Source organism: Halichoeres trimaculatus, unplaced genomic scaffold (genome assembly GCF_033239565.1).
Source record: "Halichoeres trimaculatus isolate MK-OKI-2021-1 unplaced genomic scaffold, fHalTri1.1 fHalTri1_scaffold_7, whole genome shotgun sequence".
Classification (NCBI taxonomy): domain Eukaryota; kingdom Metazoa; phylum Chordata; class Actinopteri; order Labriformes; family Labridae; genus Halichoeres; species Halichoeres trimaculatus.
The window spans coordinates 28,645,054-28,668,595 of NW_027437185.1; the positions used below are offsets into that span (position 1 = coordinate 28,645,054).

A 23,542-nucleotide genomic window follows, 5' to 3' on the forward strand; every position below is an offset into this window, starting at 1 on the left:
TGAAAGCAGTGACAAGGAAACAAAATTGCTCAGGAAACATTTACTGTTGATTTCTCCCCTCTGCCTGATTATCCTCCCTTTTTAAGAGGAATCTCACAAAACTGAGCAGAGTTTTTAAGCTTAGATGTTTGCTCATAGTTGTTAAAAACATATCCAGCAGGCAAGACAAGCCCCACTGCTTTAACCACACAAGCTCAGAAACACCCTCTCAACAAATCGCCTACTACTTTGCTGCTATCCCCCAAATCCCTCAGAAGGTCAAGACGAGTCAGTGCAAGAGTGATCTGAGACGCAAACACAGAGGTTAGAAAATGAAAGAGGCATCGGGGGAGCTGAGACTGGAGGCTTTACATTTCAAGGACTGAGAATTGGCTGGAGACACACTTTCATCTCACAGGTATCATCATTGTGCCCTTGAACCCTTCAGTTGAGCTAAGAAGCCAGCATTTGAAGGCTATGGCTGTAGGAGGCAGGTCAATGCAGTCCACATTAGAAAATGGTGGCAGACTGAATGTAAAGTGGGGTAAAGATCATAAATAAAACATAGAACCATCCTCTTTGATGCTCACCAGAATGCAGAGAATAGCTGATGTCGGCGTTGCTGCCCATGTCCTTGTCCAGGGCCTTGACCCGGATCACCTCTGAGCCTGTGGGGGCCAGATTGGAGATGCTGGCTTCATAGCGGGGACTGAGGAAAGTCGGTGAGTGGTCGTTACAATCCTCCACATGAACCACCACCTTTACGAAATTCCTCTTCACCGGGATCTCCTGGTCACGCACCTGGAGGAGGCAGAAACATTAGTGTGTTTGCTGTGGTATTAACCTCTGCTTGATAAACAATTAACAAAAAGAAATGAGAAAATGAGGGGGTACAAGTTATGCTCACTAAAAAAAGTAACAAAACAAAACATCTATTCCAGATGGCATTCATGGGGCTAATTATCTTTGGTGCTTTGTTTTTTATGCTTTCTGTTAATCTTGTTATTACCATGACAATGAGTGTGTGAACAGAGATCTTCTCATAGTCCAGCTCCTCGGTCATCACCAGGACTCCACTTTTTGGGTCCAGGTGGAAGAGTTTGGTGCTGTCAGGGTAGAGGCTGCTGTGGATGGAGTAAACCAGTTTACTGTTGGTGTCAGCGTCTTCAGCGCTGATCTGTAGGATGTCCTTCCAGGGAGCAGTATCCTCAGGAACCCTCACCTTAAACACACGGGGTGGGAGAGCAGGAATGCTTGAGGTTTTGTAAGGTAATGAAACAAACTCACAATAGGAAACAGGAAGGTGTGTGAATAAGAAGTGTTTGTTGATTTTTCAATGTAAACACTGTTTTCTTGAAATAGGTTGGCTGGATTACAGATAGAAAAACACTTCAAGGACATGGAATTGTTCTGTAAGAGCAATAATATTCGACACCAGTCCAAAGATGGCGAAGATTACTGTTATCAAGAAAACATGCTGCATGCAGCCATGCACTGTCTGTTGAATGTCCTGGTAAACACCCCCGGAGGTAAATGATCTCCCAGCATGGAAACATGCTCCAGATATGCTTATATGTATTGTTTACCAGATTGTTTTGTACGCTTGTGTGCAATAAACAAACTTAACTATATAGATTCAAAATTGAGGTGAATGTCTCACCTCGTACAGTGGCTTCAGGAAGATGGGGCGATGCTCATTCATGTCCAGCACACGGATATAAGCCTGCAGATTGAATATGGAAAACACAGGATTTGAGGACACAGAGAAAACATGACACCAACTGTGGAGGCAATATTAGCTTCTTTACTCTCACAGGATTTATAGATATTTTTAACAGCTCAACTGACTGGAAAAAAAAGTGGTCGAAACTTCATATGTCACCCTAGTTATTGGTTAAAGTTTTTTTTTCTTGATCACTGGTGGAAAAGTTTTCTTTCAACCGTATAAATAATAAAGGAAAAATAAGGATAAGACACCTCAGATAATAAACTTTTCTCATCTTTTTGACTCTGAATTCGACTAGAACCAGAAAAGCACTCAGAAAGCGCAGACCTTCACCAAGCATATTGTGATTCCCATGCAACACTTCAGTCTTACTTTAATGTTATACTCCCTTTCAGCAGACTGTCTGCCACAATTTGGTGTTAGTTGCAGATTTGTACAATAATTTGTTACTTGACAGCGTTGAAAATTATGATGACCCAGTACATATTTCATATTCTAGATCTTAGTTTCGAGAATATTGCCAGGATCTGGATCATACTATTGTTTTGAAAAGCAACCCGACCTTTTATCGTGGACTTATCTACACATACGGTAAAAACGGCCCTATCTCACAATGATAAAGAATCCTCTAAAAAATCCTGGATCCAGACAAATCTGGATCACCACAAAATTTGTTCAAATCTTCCTTATCCTATTTTGAACATTTCCTAAAAATTTCATCAAGATCTGTTTGTTACTTTTTTGAAAAAAAAAAAAAAACAACACAACCTTCTTGTGGAGGTAATTAACATTAGGTTCATCATGTTGCATTGAAAAAGACTAAAAACCACAGACTGGGACTGTGTGTTGAGTGTCAAAATGTTTTCACATCCCATGTGTGGTTCACTTTTCACATCAGCTGGAGGCTTCCACTCTTTCATATCTTTGGTCAGTTCAGTCAGATTTCTCATAAAGAAAAGAAAAACTTGCTCGTGGTTTAAAAAAATCATTTGTCATGTTTTGTACTCATGTTTCTTTTTCCTCACCTGTGTGGTGGCGCTGTGGTGGCCATCAGTGACCCGCACTGTCATGTTGTAGTTAGAGCGCCGGGCTGCATCGAGCGGGCGGGCAATGGAGATGGTTCCCGTGTTTCTCTGAATGTCAAAGTCCTTTTCCTCGTCGCCACCTGAGGGAGGGACACAGAGACAGGTGAGGGAGAGAGGGACACAGAGACAGGTGATGGGGAGAGGGACGGATGGAGATTGAGGTTTATTCCATGAGGCGTTGTTGCTACGGTACGTGGGGTTATGAATCAGGCCCAGCCTGGCTGTCAGATGTGATATCTCAGACGATACGTCAGACTCTGCAGCTTTGATTTTGACAAGTGGCGGGGATGATGCATCATGGCGTCGACCTCCAGCGTCTGATGAAGTGCAATGATTTCCCTGTGGGGGGCGCTGTAATTAATGATACACCTTCTAACTTTGGGAGGCTCAAACTCCTTCAGAGACTTTCAGAAACAGTCTTATATCAGCCATGAGAGCATACTCTATGATCTCAGTTTAGGCCATCAGTGACAAAGCACTGTCTGAAAATATCAACTTTATTTCAGAGCAAATATCACCCCTGACACCTTATCCTGTCTTTCCTGTTCAAAACCCATGGCATGTTGTGTTTAAATCTGCACCAAGACTGACTCATTTTGTCCATCTGCTCTCCTTTCCTCATTCCTTTCCTCATTCCTCTCCTGCACTCTTCATCTTCATCCCTCAGTACTGAGAATTTTCCTGCTTCATGGCATCTTTTCCCTTTCTCTCAGCAGGCCGTGTGTTTGTACGTGAGAGAGGTAAACCTCATGCCTGCATAGCCAGATGGTGTTTATTATTAAGATATCCACCTAACAAAGGGCTAAACACACACACATGCTCACATACACAAACTTTAACACCTCATCATGTTTCTATTACTGTGAATGATAGCTTCACTCTTGCTACTTCGTTTTAATTTACACTCTCTGCTTCTTATAATCTGTATTCTTCCGCCTTCTAAGCAAACACACTCTCTGCACTCTCTCTGTTTTTGCTTGATCGATAGATAATTGGGTCATCCAGAGGTCTGTTTCTGTCAGTTGCTCCCTAATGGCTGAGCTGAAACACTGCAAGCTAACCAGCCACATTGTCAGGTCTGTTAAACTGATTTAGTTTCCAAATCCAGGGATTGACTTTCTGTAAGACACACATCAGCACCCAGGAAGGCTTTCATGGGAAAAAAACGGCTGATTCAGACAGCATCGCACATCACCGGCTGTAGTCTCAGCACAGAGGGAGGAAGATGTACTGTAAAATCAATTTTTCACTTTACTGATCATCTCTAGGAAGATATAATATCCCCCGACAAGGTTGGCGATTTCATTCCCTGTGGGCCCAGCCATGCAAAAAGTATCTTTTACTCATGGCGCTTGGAGAAAAAAAATGTGCACACCTAAATGTCATGTTACACTGAAAAAAAAGGATTGCCTATGAAGTAATTTCACTGACATTTTTATCTATTCATCCATTCCTTCATCCATCTTGTGCATGTTTATCTGGGTCAGGGCCGCATTGGAGCCCATCAGTCATTTAACGGGCCATCCTTGACTCCCTCCAGTGCTCGCTCTTGACGCTTTACGTGTCACATGAGTGGAAATCATATGCTGAGCTGCAGAAAGGGAGGTCAAGGTGGAGAAGGTTCAGTTCCTCTCTCATCCATCCTCATTTAGTAGCAGGAGGTTTTTTTTTAGTAAACAAGCAGTGATGAACATTGCATTCTACAAGGACAGTCAGAAACTAAAATATCTAAGAAGGTAGAAAGCTTTAGCATTTAGTTGGAGGAGACCAAAAAAGTGCCAAAAAGGCAGATTGGATGTTGAACTTATAGAGCAACTTCTCTGCCAAAAGCAAAATACCTCAAAAAAAACTTTTGGCCTGACTTTACTTCAGTTTTTTAACTTTAGGCATCCCCTGATGATGAACTGAAATGATTTTGGTGACCTTTCCTCAAGCCCAATACCTGGCCAAATTCCAGCCCAATGCTGAAATCAGCAATGCACCAATTAATGGAAAATATACCAAAACTTTCCAATTCCCAGACTAGAATACTGGTGTGGCCTCAACTTCAGTGCTACCCTCAAGAAAAAAAGCAATAATTTCATGCCCCAAGAAGAACAAAGGGCACATCGTTTGTTTTACCTGTCACTGTTGTATTGCTTCAGGCCTTTATTGCTTTTTTCTGTGTGTTTTCTCTGAGAGCTCTGACTGTGTGGCAACCTTTGCATAAATTTACTGACAAATGTTTAAAATAATTCAATATGATTCATCCTAAAGTTCCTTTGCGGCCAACTTTCACTGTTGACTCACACTTTCTCATTTCGTTTCTGATTGGGCCAAACTCAGGCAGAGCAGAAATGGTTTATCACCGCAAATAAGCAGCTGAGATGGCAGCAGACTTTCCCTTAGGGGTGTATCAAGAAAGAGGGCTGAAATGACCACAAAACAGATGTCTTTCCTGCTTCAACTTCCTCCTGTAACTGCTCCGAGGCATAATTTAAGTTTTATTCCTCTACTTGTCCAGCGTCTGCCTGAGGGTCTCCTTCAGGTACTCGACCTGCCTCAGCAGCTCCGCTCAGGAGAGGACAAACCACCACATGTCGTCCTCAGCCTGCGCACAGAGTATCAGGTCATCTTTCCTGCTGAGAGAACATCATTTTCTCAGATTTTTTTTCTGCTGTTTTGTTCTTAAGTCACTGCTCAGAGGTTGCAACAAAAGTTGAGGGTCTCCAATGAAGATGAATCGATTCTCTTCTGCAGTGCCCTCTTGATTCAATCCAGCTGTGCAGGGCAGTTTCAATAACATCCACTGAAGAGCAGCTAATAGTAGAAGTTATTTTAGAGAGCACAGACTCTGAATTACAATAAAAGTCATGACAAACTTTTAAAGGAGGGAATTTTCTCTCAGAAACCATGAAAGGACATCTTGAACCTGGAGCCTGTTGTTTGGATGTTGTTGTGAATACAGGCTAACTTTTTTTTCCTTGTTATCAATTTTTGGTTTGCAAAGCAACTTGGTGCATCGACATCAACAGTTATTTCAAGGGGCTGTAAGGAGTTTAAAAGTGATCTTTAAAAAGTCTCTGTTCTACATATATGCCTGATCGTAATCCACACTTCAAAATGAGATTATCAGCGCCAATATCACTGGTTATGGGTTATTTTAAATTGCTACTTCTTAGCTTCCAGTTCGGGTCGTCCAGGACTAGACTGATTTACGGTACGTCTGGGTCTCTATGACAACACCACGCCAGCTGACCAAGTTTAGTAGTGAGAAGAAATAAAACACAGATATTTGTGTTTTTCTCTGCTAAAACTGATTTCTGTGATTAATTTCGTAGCGATGGTGGACACAGGAGCCTACGGCCACGTTTCCACCAAGCAGTCCAGTTCAGTTCAGTACGGTTTGGCACAGTTTGGTTAAGTTAAGCCTGATCCCGTTTGGGTTTCCACAGCAAAACTGTGCCCTCTCGTGGTAGGTGGCGTGTAAGCCGGATGCCGAAAGCCGCAGCTGTTTAACAACAGTGTGACGCCATAGCAGGGCGACACAGTTTACCCTGCTAATAAATCCAACAAAGAAGAAAAACGCGACACAGTAAACGAAGAGCACAGATGGAAGACATGCAGCATTTCGTCCTCGCTGTGATCGGCATGTAGCTCTTAGATACAAAGTGCAATCATGCTTTGTTTCAGAGAAGGTTGTGTGCTGCCAGGAGAAATGCAGCCGCTGTTGCATGGTAAGTGACGATTCTTTTGACCAATCAACAGTCTGCAGTGTTGTTGCTCCACCTTCCGAGAGTGGATCGGTTCAGTCTGGCACCCATACGAAAGGGTCCCAAAAAGTGGGAAGGCTCGTCTCGGTCTGTGGAAACCCAACAAAATGCGCACTGTACCGAGACGAACCGATCAGACAGAAAAAGGACAGAGGAGCAGGAGAAAGCTAAACAGGAGAGAGATGTATCACTTTCAATGGCACAGGGGCTAAACTGTTTGTGATAATGTTTATTCCAACCCACAGTCAGCAGTTATTCTGCAGTGGTCTGTTCAAACTTGAGAGTCTATCAATAAAATGAAGAGTGAGGTTACGTTAGCTCTGCTTGGTGGATGACTGGCCAGACATAACTAACCAGGATTCACTAACTTAACACATTACGGTAAAATATAAATGATACTAAACTACTTACAAACTGACAGTGTTTACTTGTTGTCACATTAGCCTACAGATACATCGGAGCACCAGGCTAACATATAGCCGGCTGCTACAATATTTGCTAAATGTCACGTTTCAAATTGTAGCACTACATAACTGTACTGATAAATACCTTACCTCCAGTTTTATCCAGTAAAAAGTTGTCTTGAACAAAGAAAATTTGTCTCAACCCGATCTCCATTTAGTTCCAAAACAAACACACGCCTCACTAAAAGTAACTTATGACAGTGTGCGGAGACTCCAGGCCACAAGGTGGCAAGGGAGAGCAATCAAAACAGATCCTTGTCATAGCATCTTTAAATTATAATCTTTTTCCCTTTTTTTTTCAATGCAAGTAACCCTACGGGCTTTAAACAAAATGAAGCATGATTTCATCCATCGGAGGAGCTGCTCAGTCTTAGATGACAAGTCTCGTTCTCCTGCTGAGAGCCATGAGCTCAAACCTGCAGGCCCTGACCCTCATCCAGACCATGTCGCCCCCAGCTGGGAGTGGCTCCATCAAACAGATCACAGGAGTCACTGGAGTTGGCGGGACACGGACTCCAACCACAAACAGCAAAGCAGCACCCCCCTTGTCTGCTCTTCGATATCCTGTCGCTGATTTTGTGTTTCCACTAAGCTTTAAATTCAGCATGAGGCTTGCAAACACACAGACGGCACTTTGAGTTATTTTGACAGCGGGGGAAGTCTTTATTTGTCTCTCTGAGTTATCTCACAGCCCAGGAGCCTTGATAGGCATCTGGGCTCTGCCACTGGAAAGAAGCCGGGCGGTGAATATCCGATCATATCTGCATGGGAGAGGAGTCCTGTGACACAACAACATTCCCTCATCTGCCAACACCGAGATGAGGGTCAGTGATACACGACCGGGGAGCAAACCGGGGAGGAAAGGGGTAGAATAAATCAGAGCTGAAATACAGTCTCGTGTCTGGTCATGCAGCCTTCAAAGGAAGACTGAAAGGAGACTGCAGGGTGAAATGTCATGGGTCTTACAATTGAAAATATAATTACAAGAGAAGAAAAAGACTGAATGGTTTAAAAGTTGACAGGCTATCAGTGATAATTACCAAGTCACATTTACAGACCACACAGGTAAAAAAGGGCTGCACAATTACCCAAAAGTGCAGCAAATACCTCAGCACCAATTGATTGAACACAGCTGTCAAAGCTGCTGCAAACATGGAATAAATTACAGAGCAGAGGTGAAAAGCTAATGCCTCAAATTAACGGCAAAATAAAAAAATATTTAGTGTTATCAAATAAAAAATGTCAGGAGTTAAGATCAAAAACAGCTTCTTCCATTGTTGATGGCTGTTTTGTGAAATTACTTTCTTTTGTGTTTGGCTAGATTCCTAAAATAAGTGACTGTGTATGATATATCCAAGCTACCCCATGTCAGGTTTCAAGATCATGAAGGTGCCAGACCTTAGACTTATCAAACATGTGGTCAAATTCAGCCTAACACCTCAGGATGGGCAGAACTCCGCTGTTCCCTGACACCACACAAATGTCAACAGACGTAACATCCTGCCTCAGCAGCTACAAGAAACTGAATGTCTCCTCAGGAGTGAAGAGAGGCTCCGCTGTGTCCTGGCGCAGATCGGGCCTGGCACGGCAAAGTGAACAGGAGGAATCTCGGTGTTTCTCTGCACATGCTGCTGCCCCGCCTGGCGGGAAATGGCCTGGCAGAACCTTCAATGTGTTTCCTTGAGAGGCTCAAAGGGAACGAGACACAGACACCTCCTGATTATCACTTCATCCAAACATGTCTTTTATTTTTCACAAAGCGCTGTGTGAAGGTCTTACTCATGATGTCCCCGGCTGAGAGGAGGAAAAAAGACACTACGGAGGGTGCAAAGTGGAAGGGGGGAGAGGAGAAAAGGCTGCGCGTCTCTCCTGTGGTGATCTGGCCGATGATGAGAGGAGGAACTCTGCTGATTTATCCTCACAGGGAGAGAAAGTCCTGCTGATACAGCTGACACCAAGACCTTCTCTCCTCTCAGCCTGCCTCTTTTTTATCTCTTTACATCCATCACTCCAGAGACACTTACAATTCTGAGGTGACACGCCACTAATCTCAAACTATCTGATGTTTGCAGTTAAAAAAAAAGTATCTTAAGTCTTACTTTGTGCAATGTCTGAGAATGTGGGGGATGCAACGGGTCATAAATCTTACAAATCAGACAAAGACAACATATTTACAGTATGATGTTTTCTACTTCTGGATTAACCATAAAAGTAACTGTCAAGTGCTTTAGAAAATCTAGTTTGTGTAATGACAGCTCGTGCAGTGTGTTATATTAGTTTGACAAACACAACAGGCTGATTGTGTTTGAATATCTGCAGATTGTGGACCAACTGAAGCACTCTACAACTGAGTTTAATAATGCTGCTAGGGTTAGAATACTGACTTTTGTCATACACAACCACCAGCTGAAACTTTCATCATGAACACAGACATGGTGAGAATAACGGGACTTAAGTGCACTGAAATAACACTTGAAAACTTTTTCTCCAGGAAAGTTTGCACAAAACTGGCATGACAGTACCAGAGAGAGAAAGACTGAAGTGTTTATAAATTTGTTCAGATGATCTCCTTACTCTACCTCAATGCTGCCTTCATTTCACAGGACTGTGCACAGGAGTTTATTGGCAGTATTGTTTACGAAGATAAAAAATGTTCATCGATCTGCAAATCCGGTGGGATCAACAGGGAATATATATTAATTTTATGAGTGCATGGACTTTTTTCTAAGCTTAAAGTAAATCAAAAAACATCTGAATTGCAGTTACCTGCATTTATCATCAAATTGTGAGAATAATTGTATTTCTCTTCAACATTTTTGCTACAACTTCCAAAAAAATAAATTACTTATAAAAAAGTAAAATAATAATAATAATAATAATAATAATAATAATAATAATAATAATAATAATAATAATAATAATAATAATAATAATAATAATTTAATATGATCAAATACATAAGTAGCAAATATTTCTCCATGGTTAAAAAAAGACAAAAAATCTATATTTCTTGTTGCATTTGGAAGAATGAAACCTTGAATCTGAAGCACCAAGGTGATCGAGGTCAGTCAAAGCCAGTCACACCCAACCTCAGCTAAGCCTTAGATCCCCCCTCTGAGGCATGTCTTGCCCATGACAGTAAACTCAGTTTGTGAGCATGGACAAAAAATCCCTCTGGATTAAACGATCACTTCAGTTACCTTCATAACAGAAAACATGCAGCTTTACCATCACTTCAAAGCCTTACATCTAGAGCTTATACACAAAACTCTCTTTGTCAGTCAGAGACAGTCACTGTGTTTGACCCGTGTCTTTGTTTCCCAGCTTTAAATTAAAGAGCTGCAGAGAGCCACAAAGAGAGGTGTTTCAGCTATTAGATAACCAGCTGTCCTTACCCTACTTAAAGATCCCAGGAATCTCCTGCTGTTTTTAACACAGAGTAATTGAATCATTTATAGTGAATCTGGGAGCCAGCTGACAGAAAAAAGTCAGGGAATTAGATGTTTCAGACTGACCCCATTCTTGCACGCTGCACAGGAGAGTTCAGCCTTGACTTTACCTGTTATTACAGTGAAGAGAAAATGAGGAGGTTCAAAGAAAACCAGGAGCATATGCAAAGTTAACATTCCTCTTTTATGATACAGCTGTGCAAGTACTCGATTCTCATTTGTCATATCAGAGAGGTACATTAGGACAGGACTCTGACTCAAGGCGTCATGATTCAACCTCGATAGAAGCGTCGACATCCCAAGGTTGAAGTATGGACTACATTCAAACTTCAGTGATGGAGATGAGTACTTGATTTCCTTGTTGATACAGATGTTACTGTGAGTCGTTAGTTCTTTTTAAACATGCTCATAATGCTTTGTACAGCTTTGAACAAGAACTGCATGTTTCATCCTGTCCAAATGCTTGTCATGTCATGACTTCTGAGTGATACCTCCAAAGATTTTGTAAGAGCTGGGATACAAGTTTGATGTGCACGTAGAAATCAAAGTAGGATGCTTTAAAGTCACAACCACTCTTCACAAGCTGTGCGGAAACATAAGTAGTCCAAAATATCTGTTTGGTTAAAATTCTGATTAAAAGCAGCTGAATTGTAATCCTGTTTGTGCTTAATCTGACACCTGAAATGATACCATATTTGCAAGTAATAAACATTTACACCCTGTTCCTGCAATATCATGATCACATCAATCTCTAGAAATGCCAAACACGCTATTGTTATAATTAAATTAAGTTTCCAAACATCCAAAAGGTCCCACACAGACTGTCCAGGGTCATAGAGCTGACAGATTGAAACGATACTTCTTACAATTCCCCAAGGACTTAACTCAGACTCAGGCTACAGGGATCTGACTGGGACTCGTTCTCTTGGATTCTTCTCTGGTGACTTAGACTTGACTCAACGTGAAAACTGAGATCTTAGGAAATAACTTAAGACTGAAAGTTTAGTGACTCAGCCACAATTCTTTTGCACAGCAAAGATCTAATGCTTCTAGGAATGGGTGCCTTGCACATTTCAAAACAACATGGTACAGATGCTCAGTACCTGGCAATTGGGGTCAGTACTCAACAGAACCAATTTCCATAACTTTTGTGTGTGTTTATGTGGTAATAAATATATATTTGTGTAATACTAAAATCACATAGTTTTTTAGTTTCACATATGTATTTCTCAATATATAAACTTGAAATACTGTGTTCATGCACAGTATGGAAAATTGCCTTCTCTTACACTTCCTCACAGTCACAAGGATGTGTTCAGGTACCAAAATACAGTACCATTTGATTTTATGTACTACAGATGAAATACAGTCGGTACCTGTAAAAGTACCTGACTTAATACCCACCCCTAAATGCACCTAAAAAAAAAACATACTGAAACTCAAGGAAAAACTGTTGCTCTGATCTCAGGCCCTGAACTATTAGCACATAAATGCACAAAAATAAGCCCAATTAGTTTGACATTTATTAAAAATGAGAGAACTAAGATGTAGTAAGTAGAGAAAAAAAAAAGAAAACCCAAGAATCTATAAATCTAAAGAGTAAAGTGATTACTTTCCAGGACTCTGCTTGAGACACAGCATAGTTCAAAGACTGATAATAGAAAATAACATGTCACAAAGTTTGAGGGCAAGGAGGCAAATCAAGTGTTGCTACTTCATGTGGTCTTCTTCACCTTGTTTAAAATCACTACTCCTTCAAGACCCTTTTATGTTAGGGTCCTGCTCACTCTGTTGGGGGTTTCAAATCCATTATAGAAACCACCTCACAATAAAACTTCCCTTACATGTCGATTTGATCCCTGAGGAATGAAGAGGTCATCCTCAAGAATCAACTTTAGAGTTTAGAAAGAGTCTCTCTTTCACTGATGTTGTATTTAGTGTCTCTTGTTTTCTTCCTGGATGCTGTTTTAAAGTTGTGTAGTTACGTTCTCTAGTATAAGTTAAGATCGAACTTGTCTTGCTCTCCTTTCTAGCAGCAACCTTTTTCCCCTTTGTCACTTCCTAAATGAAACAGCTGAAAGTCACATGATTGAGGTTTGGCTGGCTCATGAAAACTCCTCTGGGAAACAATTGAAGTTCAGAGGAGGCTGAGTGAGAAAACGTGGGCTTGATCAATGAAATAAATCACAACACTTAAGCAGAAAATGAGTCTTGGAAACACTTTGAAATCACAGATTGATGATGTGTAACTGCTATAATGTAGAAGAGTAAATATACCCTCTTGCTGTTTCCTGGCCCCGGCTCTGCTCCTGTATCACTCACTGCTGCCGGACTCTGCTGACCTTTAGAAAATAACTTGTCTCCTGTTCATATAGAGTCTCATACAGATAGATGAGGACTGGAACCTTCTCGTTTTCTGCGAGCCAGGGCTCCACAAGTCAGCATTTTAGAGTAAGTGGCGATACGGAGGATGTCAGTTATCATTTCCTCACATGTGGGGCTTTTTGCCCCGTGTGAAGCATAAAGGAGAAACTGATCTATGAGGAGTGTTTACGCAGCCCTCACTAAGCTCTGATTTCAGCTGACTTTTCTTCTGTTTGAGGAAATGAATAATAGTTCGCTCTTCTGTTATTTGTCTTCTTATAAAGATCGTTACCCTCATTTATGTGAAGCTTGTTTTTCATTTGAGCCTGAAGTTTATTCTGTTTTCTTCACCTTACCTGCACAGCAAACAGCTCAAAATCAATACCTGACTCAATACCACGGTGCTTGTGTGTGTGTGTGTGTGTGTGTTCGTTTCTCCTCACCTGTGATATCGAACCACTTCTGCCGATGTGTCTCGGTCATAATGATCCCCACCATGTGAGTGACAGGCTCGGTTTCCATGACGGCAAAGGTAAAGTGAGGCTCATCGAATGTGATTGGCTCGGCAGAGGGAGGAGGGCGGGCGATCCACTCGATGTCGAGTCTCGCTGTTGATGAACGGGATGGGCTGCCCTGGTCTGTAGCTTTTATCTGTAAAACATCACACCAGTTAGATACACAATCCAGTCACTTGCTTTCGAGTCTTAAAAAATGATAATTTCATCCCATGTCAGTTTTTTAAAGGCTAAAGTAATGTAATCCTTTATTTTACTTTCCAGCCAAATGACTCTGGTCTTCCAATACTTAGTTTTCAGATATTTCCCATGTAGAGAGGTTTCTGCTGATCACACCACTACCTGCTTTTTCATCAGTGTTATTACGAGAACATTTTGTCTGTTTTTTGTCTCATTTAGCTTAATTAACTTTTTTATACATCCCTGACATTTCATCGTTTTAATGCATTCATTCCCTTAAACTTTTAATTATTCCCACAAGGAATCCGACCTTTGATGAATAAATACTGTCATTACAGCTTCTTTTAAAAAAACATACAAAAAAAAAAAAGGACGAACTCATAAAATCAATCATAAAATAGTACTGAAGTCAATTACAACAATTAAACTATGTTTTCTAACAGTATATCTGTTATTAAAGTTAATTTAAATGTCTAATTAATAATCCTGTAATTAAAAGGATTGACAGTTCAATCTCCCAAAGCCCATGTTTCACTGCCTTGAGCAAAGATGCTGAACCCTGAACTGCTTCAGGTGGCATGGCCTATGGTGTGTGTGTGTGTGTGTGTGTGTGTGTGTGTGCATATGAACAGGCTTAATTAATACTGATTTGCACTTTGCTTACAGTATGTTTTATTTATTCAGAAGAGAGGGCAGTGCATGTTGATAAACTTTAATATAAATGTCGTAAATGTCCGCGATCATGGCCAGAGGCTTATGTCCATCTGCAGACCCTGACAGGTGGGTGGTACATAAATATTCATGAGTATAAGCATGTTAAGAACAAATACTTGTACATTAAACCAAACACGCAGAGACTTAATGACATAAACGACCCATTATTTTAAACAAACCCACATACAGAATAATACTGCACATGAGGTATCAGGGGGCCAGGTACCAGAGTCCTGCAGTGATAAAGTGTTGGTGTATGCACATAACTGTAACTGTGTTGGTTTCTGATATCACTGTAAGAATGTGCGTATGGTCAGGGGACTTTAACGTGCAGTGTGAGAGCAGCCGAAGTGGTCTCCAGACTGGAAAAGTACTTTATTAATGCAGTTTATTCAGTGTATCCTACTTTAATAGTGGGGAAAAAAACACTCAAACAAGCCATGGTCCCATCTACCTTTTCCATAAACTTAAATGTTTGTCGTTTTTTTACAGGTCACTTAGAAGCCAGCTTTCAAAAATACAGGCCTTTTTTCAGTATACTTCATGATAACCACACACTTGGACAAATGTCTACATAGAAATATATTTAGTTTGTACTTGTTTGCACACTTTTACTATCGGTCAGTTACCCTGATTGAGATTGAGGGTATGTACTTGAAAAGATTTTTCATTTTGTGTGGAAAGGGGCATAGACATACAAGTAAATGTAAATGCAAAGTTCTTATTGTGGCACTACCCCTGACATTCTAATTTATGATAAAAAAAAGTTATTATTTATTTATTAATTTATTTCATTTTTCATTTAATTTGCTTTCAAAAGTTTTTATTATTATTATTATTATTTCCACATTTTATAACAATAGTCAGAAAACAACATGTTATGTTTGTCTTACTGTTTTTCCTTATTTCTGAAAAATGAATGTAACTTTGTCTAGCTGCAAAACATGTTTTGATTTTGCATTGAATAAAAACTTAAATGAAAAAAAAATACAGGCCTTTTTGCACATTACCCCACTTCTCACTGTAAATTTTGAAGAACCAATCTTTTTATATCTTGCTCCTATGTAAATATGTAAGAAGTCATATTTTTCTGTTTTTCTATATTTCTTTAAATTTCTAACTTCATATTCTTATAATCATTATTCTATTATTTGTTGTTATTGCATTATTGCACTTTTTCTGTGAGCTGTTGTGGCAAAAAAAAAAATCCCCATGAGGGATCAGTAAAAGAATATTCTATTGTATTCTATTTTATAAGACATAATTCAAGAATTTACCCCGCTATCATTTGAAATAAAAATCTCCATCACTCAACAACCAACCAATAACCATCACAAATAAATAAATATCTACGAGAAATATTTGCCAACACATAAGACAAAAGGCTCAGTTTCAAACACAGAAAATGGTTCAAACATTGCAAAATGTGTCTTTTTGTCTCAGTTTCTGAAATTCAAAGTCTTCCACTCCACGTGTCATAAAGTTAGCCTGGTACTGTCAGAATGAATAAGGATTTTTAATCTTGTACTTGCATGCATATCAAAGAGTCTTTTACCTTCTAGTTAAACAAAGAAAAAGAATGCATAACATGAGCCCTATACTTGCTCAACATGAAGGAAACAAGCTCCTAATGACTCCTTTCTGTGTGTAAAAACAGACCTTTTCACTGTGTCTGAAATCCTGCAGAGCTTTTCTTCCTGCTGATTAACCCCTCTGACTCCTACAACGCCAAGTGATGACAAGAACTGAGAACATGCACTGGTTTCAGAGCAGGTGTTAGTGAAGTGCCTTTCAGAGTGTTGAGCATGGGTAATTTAGCCTCTTTAGCAGAGCTGGTGGGCTCGGCCAAGACTTGAAAGTGTCCACACCTCCTGCAGAGGCACGCAAATGAAGCAGGACTCTTTGGAGAGAAAACAACTTGGAGTTTGTTTGAATAAAAACTCATAATCACTCTTGATGATAGACGGGAGGTGTGTTAAGGCTTCAGAGCTGCAGATTTCAAACTATAGAGAAACTGACAGCTGAACATGAAGTCTGTAAAAACTTACTGTGAGGATGCTGTAGTTACGAGGCCAGAAATCCCCTTGTGCAGTCACAACACCAGTCACAGAGTCGATCTCAAAACGCTCGTCCTTGTTGTCTTGGAGCTTGTAGGTCACCACAGCATTTGACCCTTCATCGTCATCTCGTGCGAACATCCGGCAGACCTCCAGCTTACCGCCCAGCTCCCGCTGCTCAGGCAGGGTGACATGGAAGAGTTTGTCTGTAAACTTTGGTCGGTTGTCGTTGGCGTCGAGAACTCGGATGATGACAGTGGCGGTGGAGCGCAAAGATGGGGTACCGTTATCAGAAACGATTACCTGAGAATGGATAAGGAGGAGGGAAATGTCATGAGAAACTGCTTCCCCATCATTTTCTTATACTTTTTGAGTTGTGCACCTGGCCCCTTTAAATTGTATGCAGTTATAGAAGTATGATCAAGTCTAAAGTGGTCCCTGTACATGCATGTGGAGAAGGATTACAGTCCTGAGTGTGAATTGACAGACCTCACCCAGAATGCATGTTGATGACAGGTGTGAACAAGGCCTAAGTGGCTGTAAGCTCCGTGTTTCAACTCAAACCATGTGTTTATATCAGAAGACGTTAGAAGTGCAGCGTGGGAGTTTGACTTTAACAGCATGTACAACACATTCTTATGGATTTATTGAATCTCCGACGCACAACAGAAACAGCAGGCTCTGTATTTTCCCTGTTTCAGTGTCAGTCAGAAGGAAAATGAAAGTGTTGTTTTGAAGAGTCTCACCTCGACACTGTGCTCTGCTTTATCCTCCCGATCCAGGGCTGAGTGAGTGCTGATAACACCTGTACACACACACACCAAACAAACACACACACACACACATACAAGCAGAGAGTCAATGCTGAGAGTCTGAGTCCCGGGAAGTGAGAGCACTAATTACATCAACAAACAGGAGCAGTTAGGAGCGTTACTGCTACTGTTTATTTAGGTGTTAGTGTGAGTGTGAGTGTGTCTTGCACCTAAGAAAACACCTTTTTCTTTTTCGATTTTCCTGCTGTTCTTTCTGTTGTTGTGATATATCTGTGTGTTTGTGTTTCGGGGAAATCCTCTTGAGCTCAGCAGTATGAGTGTTTGTGTTTGTATGAGTCTTTTTCAAGCAACATAAACTTTCTGCTGCAAAGGTTCAAGGTATATATTTTTGGGGGGGAAAAGTGACTTAACTCAAACCTAACAGTTTCATTATACAGGTTAAATCATTTGGCAAAAGAAAGTCTCGAAGACAGCAACTTTGAAATACAAAACAAGCTATTTCTGTAACTTTAAGCAGCTTTGTCTGAGTCAAAATATCTAGTAAATAGCAGCTTATTTCAGCTCTCTCCCTCTCACTGACTTTAATAACTGGGTTATATGTCTGACTATTAGATACAGGCTGAACCAGCAGTGTCAGACGTGAGAGAACTGATGGTTTGGTGATTCAGAGCTGTCTGTCTGATTCTCTAGTAGTGCATCTGTTTCTGATATGACCCATAAACTATGCAGCTCGACAAGTTATTCACACACTTTACAACATGCGCAGCTGTTTGTCTGTTTCTACCTCTACAACTGGTGGGAAACCTCAACAAAAGAAAACTGGCGGGGTTTGCTTCCAGCTCGGGGGCCCTTTCTCACACTTTATTCCTCATCTTTTTCTCTCCAAGTTTTCTGCTCTGTCAACTCTCCTATCTCCTTTTCAAATGAAGGCGTAAAAGACCCAAATTATAACTCAAAAAGAAAAAAAAGAGAGAGCCATCATGTTGTCTTCTTAACCAGAATCCACTGACAAAAACAACAATTTCACCCCACATGACACAGCATTTACTCAAATTCTAGGTTCCTTTTTATTTGCTCCTTTGAAGTTTTTGTATTCTTTTTACAAATATCATGCTTTGCAATGCTGTACAGTGGCACAGGCAAACAGGCTACTCCTTAAGGTGGTAAAGACATTCCACATGTTCTGCAAAGTTTAACTTTTGTTTTTGTCAAAGGAGTCTTCAAAGACTGAAGCATGACAGCTGTTTTCTGGTTTAAATGCTCTATTTCTCCACAAAGTTTCTTTATTTGATGTTTTAGGCCCTTATGAAATAGATTTGTGGGACATGTATTCATACAGGAACTGTGTCAAAGTCACTAATTTAGCTAGCCTAAGGCTTCCAAACGTTTTAATACCTCTGTTGTAGAAAAAAATTACACATTTTTTTCTGGACTTAGCTGCTGTACAGACAGCTCCACAGGTTTTCTGTTCAGGGAAGTGACAGCGGAGGTTAGGAGAGACTCTGATTAAAACACTTTTATTGGAATTTTTAGCAGGTATTTTCATGACTAGTAGCCTAACGGCTAAAATCCACCGGGTACGTCTGCGTCTGCGTTCCGTTACAGCAAACGGATCAAACAGCTTACATTCAAATCAGTCTGTCAACTTACACAGGATCCGTTTAGTTGCAGTACATCTGTGTGGCTGGTCTGTCATGTCGCAGGTAATACACAGCCATCCTTAAGCCATTCAACGGACGCGGAGCTGTGACCTATGGCTGTGACCCATGAATTCAGCGTAGGTAAGATATAGCAGGACAAAAAGTCCTGACCGGAAACTACTAAACTGCTAAACACCAAATTCAAAATGCCACAAACCGTGTCAAAATCAGTTCGTCTTTAGCTTGACTATAACAACGAACGGATATAATGAGCAGAGCCAGACCAGGAGTCGTCAGGTTTAAGGTGTTACAGCCCAATATGAATGAAGAGAGACTTATCAATGGAGTGGGAAGCGCGGGAATTTTTCGGTCTCGTGACTCCAGCTGTCCGTCAGTCATGCAGCTCGACAGACTGAACAGGAAGCTAGTGTGAGTTTACAAACAAGACGCAGCGCAACGGAGTCGCACTGCAGATGTATCCTGTGTATTTCAGGCAAAACTCTGAAATAACAGAAAATCCTTATCCATGTTTGTTTCTCTGTCCACTTTGTGCTCTATATGCGATAATTCAGTCATGGAAGCCAAAATGTGGATGCTGGGGTGGTGGAGGGGCTGGAAGTTTCCTGCCTGATATTGGTTCTGATACAGTAACTGCTTTAACCCCTTACTGTCTGAATTAATTTACAGTTATAAACATTCAATTTTAAACAGTCTGATCATATTTCTAGAGAAAAAAACACTTACACTTGTGCTCTAGGAGAAGCCTTTGATTATAATGTATCAGAAAAAGCCTCCATCCAATCAATTTTATTCTGCTTTTCTTGGGTTGTGGAAGAGGCAACCATCGTTAGGTATTTTTTTTTGTTCAACAAACTCAGTTCCCCACTTTTTTTTCTTTTTGGTTAATGTTCATTTTATCAGGGATAAGATATAAGTCATTAACAACAAAGTCATCACAGCTTAAATCCCTCTCAAAGAGATGTTTTTATCTTGTAAAGGCAGAAAGATTATCATTAAATCTTCTGATGAAACAACCCAACACATGTTTTTAAGGAATCAATTAAACTCATCCACAGGTCAAAGGAATGTTTAATCTATTCTAGATATCTGTTTCTTTTATGTCTAATGATATATAACTGATTATGTTTTGTTATCTTTTTTTTGTTTTAATCCCCTGCTTTGATGTACTCTGTTTAACACTGCTTTGATTTCATCTCATTTTTGCTCTCTGCAGCTGAGAGTCAGTTTCCCTACCAAGCTCTCGACCTCGTCTCATCTTATTTAAATAAATGAAGTGAAGTGTTTTAGGGCAGTTGTTGATGTTAAGACAACAGAGACACGCAGAGACAAACAGGGGAGAGCTGCTAGCGCTGCTGGCTGAATGAAACCAGGGGTCAGGTGAAGGGGTGTGTGGATTACACACGCAATTCTGCAGGTTTTGCTTTATGTTTCTTCTGCTTCTGCTTCCAGATCAATGCAAGCATCTATTTCAAAAATCCTCCAATTTGCACCTATTTTTTTCCCTCACAGGAACAAAACAATATATTACACTACTTTTTCTTTTTTGAATTCTGCTCAAAGTTTGTAAACAAGTGTAATCAGAATGTTCCTGTATTTCTCAGCTCAGCTTTTATGGAAACAATTTTTATTTATTAAATTTAGAACTAATTTCCAGTGCTTGAATTTTTATTGAGTTTTGATCACTGCTCTCAAAGGCAGCTTTTTGTCTTCTGTGGTGTTGGTGAAAGAGCAGACAGGAAACGGGGGATGTGAGACAGATAAATGACGTGCAATAAATGTCTGCTGAGAAGCAAAGTTGTGCTTTGGTGGCAAGAACCACAACCATTTGGCACACAGCGCTCATGAAAGGGAAACCGTGAAGATGGTGCAGAAAGCCTGCTGTCACAGTGAAGGATTAGATTCAGTGAATCGTCTGGATGTAGACAGCTCCGTGCCAAGTTTCCCAACAAATCATTCATGGTTATGCACTTGATTTATCAGAGGGAAGTACCTAAAGTAGTTATACAGAAATCAAACATAGCTTTATTCCGCCTGAGCTTCTGTTTTACCTCCAAACATCTGGCTAATGGTTGTATAAAAAGAACAAGGCTTCAAAATTGAAGGGTTTAGAGATTGTTAAAACACTTGTAGATGCGTCCCTGTCAATTCCAGCACTGTATTGTAGCAGGTTTTAAAAGCATAAATCACTTTTTAGTACCAATCACTCAAGAAGCTTCTGAAACTAACAAATTCTGTAGCTTTCCCACAAGCAAAAAGCAGAACAAGCTTCCAGCAATTCTCCCACGACTCAGCTAAACGTTGCAGGATTTCTCAAACTCTCACAGGTTCATTTTTAGAGGAGTGACAGCTGGATTGATTTGTTTGAAAAGGTGTTGCAAGGCGTTGAGGACAACTTTTCTGTGTCAACAGGAACAAGACGGCTGAAAGACAGGCTGAAAGACGGCAGTGTTCTCCTTATCCATGCATGTGTCACTTCCTCACCAGGTTGCATTTGGTTAGGCTGAAGGCCAGGCGTGCACAGGTGAAGGGATGGGCAGAACTCCAAGTACAGCTGATTCTTCCCGCCACTATTTATTATCATTGCTTTAGGTAAACAGATCACCTCTGAGTCAGCCCAAGGAGAGCAAAAGATTTTCAAAAGAAACAAAACAAGAAGAGAACGACAAAAATGTGGACGATCCTCTGAATAACTGCATGTTTCTTTGACTTCTTCTAATGATATGCAGCTCCGCAGGAAATTTAACTTCCTGTGTGCTTCCTGTGATTTCTCTATTTTATTTTCCACAGATTGTTGAGATATTTTCTTTATCTCTTGTGCCAAAAGCTGGTCTGTAATTTAGTAGCGTCCTCCTTTCAGAACTACTTCAAACCTCTGTTCAGAGAGACAGCAGCTCTAACAAATAATACACAACTCATCGTAGGGATGCATCAAAGCTGCTTTGATCGATGAAAAGAGGAACCAGGGAGGAGAGGAGGTAAGAACTGATCCTCAGAGCAACAACAGATTTTGTGTTACATTTGTGTCTTTCACATAAGTCTGTTTGTAGGCGGTGAAAACTGAGAGCTCGTCAAGGTTAGAAAGCAATTGTGAAGTGATGATTAATCTCAAGAACTGCCTGTATGGCTGAAAGTTGATTTAAATGTGCATTATTAAACACGTCGAATGTGAGTTTCTGTTACTGTAACTCCCTCCTAGAAGGCCTCCCTGCGTGTACATTTTTACCTCTGCAGATGATCCAGAATGCAGCAGCACATCTGGTCTTTAACCAGCCTGAAACAGCACATCACCCAACTGTTAATCTCTCTTCACAACTGGCTTCCAGTGGCAGCTCCAATCAAATTCAAAGCTCTTCTTCTGGCTTACAAAACACTGACAAGAACAGCTCCTGCCTACCTGGGGTCCCTCATCCAGGTCTACACTCCTCGTCCACTGTGCTCTGCTTGCGAAAACCGCCTGGTGCTTCCAGCCCAGTGTGGCTCTAAATCTCGAGCCAGACTCTTCTCCTCTGTTGTGCCCAAATAGTGGAATGAATTACCTAACTCTGTACGATACACAGAGTCCCTACTTTTAAGAGATGTCTGAAAACTCATCTGCTCAGGGAACACTTAAGCACTTAATCCAACCCTTCTCCTTTTGTCCTCAGGGGTAGAATGAGTCAGAAGGTCTCAGACCCAGCTCTTAGTGAATTTTCAGCACTAATTACTGAATGTTGTTGAGGGTTGAAGTAGTATATTTTGCAGCAATTAATTGTGGTTTGTTGGTTGGATTGTTCTACATTTATTTTTAAAAAAGTTTGGTAACACTTTACTTTAGAAGTCCCCAAATTTCATCTCACTTAGGTAATAATTAGACTTTTTTTTTTTAATTTCTTTGAAATTACCCCCGAAATTTCATGAGAATTTGGTTAAAATTAGCACATAACTTCTGGCCATATTCTGTTTTGCAGTGCGCCTGTACTCACAGTTTACAACCCCACCCTCGGTGAATATCACATCTGAAGCCTTCAGTTGTATCATGTAAAACATTAAAGGCCTAATCCTAAAGGTTTATCATTTTGCATGTGATCGCAATTATGCTTATCAACAAACTTGGTACTAAAGAGCTTGGTGAAATCAAATAACAAATAGCTAAAGATCAACTACTTATTGGGAAATTGAATTTTTCGCTTAACATTTCAAAGGTAATAATCAGAGGAAACAATGAACCTAACTTCTGTATTCAAGAACTAAGCAGCTATTTATCACCTACTTCTCTGGAAATAGCAGAAACATTGGGATACTTCTAAAAACATTTTGTGTTGGGTTGTGATTTAATTTCAAAATCTCAATCAATCTCAAAAAACTAGAAAAAACGGTAACCTACCAATTGTGACTTGCAACAATAAATTTGGACTTTATTTTAAAGAAGCTATGTGCTAATTTCAAAGAAATAAGAAAAAACTTTGTCTTATTACTCAAGTGTGATGAAATTTGCGGACCTGCAGCCAAATAACTTTGTCGCACTAACTAGGTTTCTCCTTCTGTCTATATTCTTGCTTGTGTTGTACGTAGCTTTGGACAAAAGCGTCTGCTTAATGAAACTGCAGAACTGTAGAACTGTATTTTCTGGTATCAGTGTGAAAAACCAGCTCAAGCAAAACTTTGTCTTGAATATATTTTAAAGTTTTTCAGCTGTAAGGATGAGTGGAATCTCATATCTTTAAATAGACCACTAATGGATGAATCATAGTAGAAAAAGAGGTTGATAACAACAGCTGAAGTATCTTCCTCACCAGGGGTCACCTTTGTTTGAATGGACTGTGGGTAAAGTCTGCCAGAGTGGT

At 40.3% G+C, this 23,542-nt stretch overlaps 1 protein-coding gene across 2 annotated transcripts in view; it reads right to left on the reverse strand.

The window, feature by feature from the left end:
• The window catches only part of fat2 (FAT atypical cadherin 2), a 126,297-nt gene that overhangs the window by 73,748 nt on the left and 29,007 nt on the right, over positions 1 to 23,542 (reverse strand). For both annotated transcript variants that reach the window (XM_074674897.1, XM_074674896.1), the window contains exons 4-10: positions 17,032 to 17,090; positions 16,277 to 16,588; positions 13,263 to 13,470; positions 2,731 to 2,870; positions 1,640 to 1,702; positions 989 to 1,201; positions 570 to 780 (exon numbers count right to left, since the gene is read on the reverse strand). In XM_074674897.1, coding sequence (XP_074530998.1) covers positions 570 to 780; positions 989 to 1,201; positions 1,640 to 1,702; positions 2,731 to 2,870; positions 13,263 to 13,470; positions 16,277 to 16,588; positions 17,032 to 17,090 — 1,206 coding nt within the window. The remainder of the gene's footprint in view (positions 1 to 569; positions 781 to 988; positions 1,202 to 1,639; positions 1,703 to 2,730; positions 2,871 to 13,262; positions 13,471 to 16,276; positions 16,589 to 17,031; positions 17,091 to 23,542) is intronic.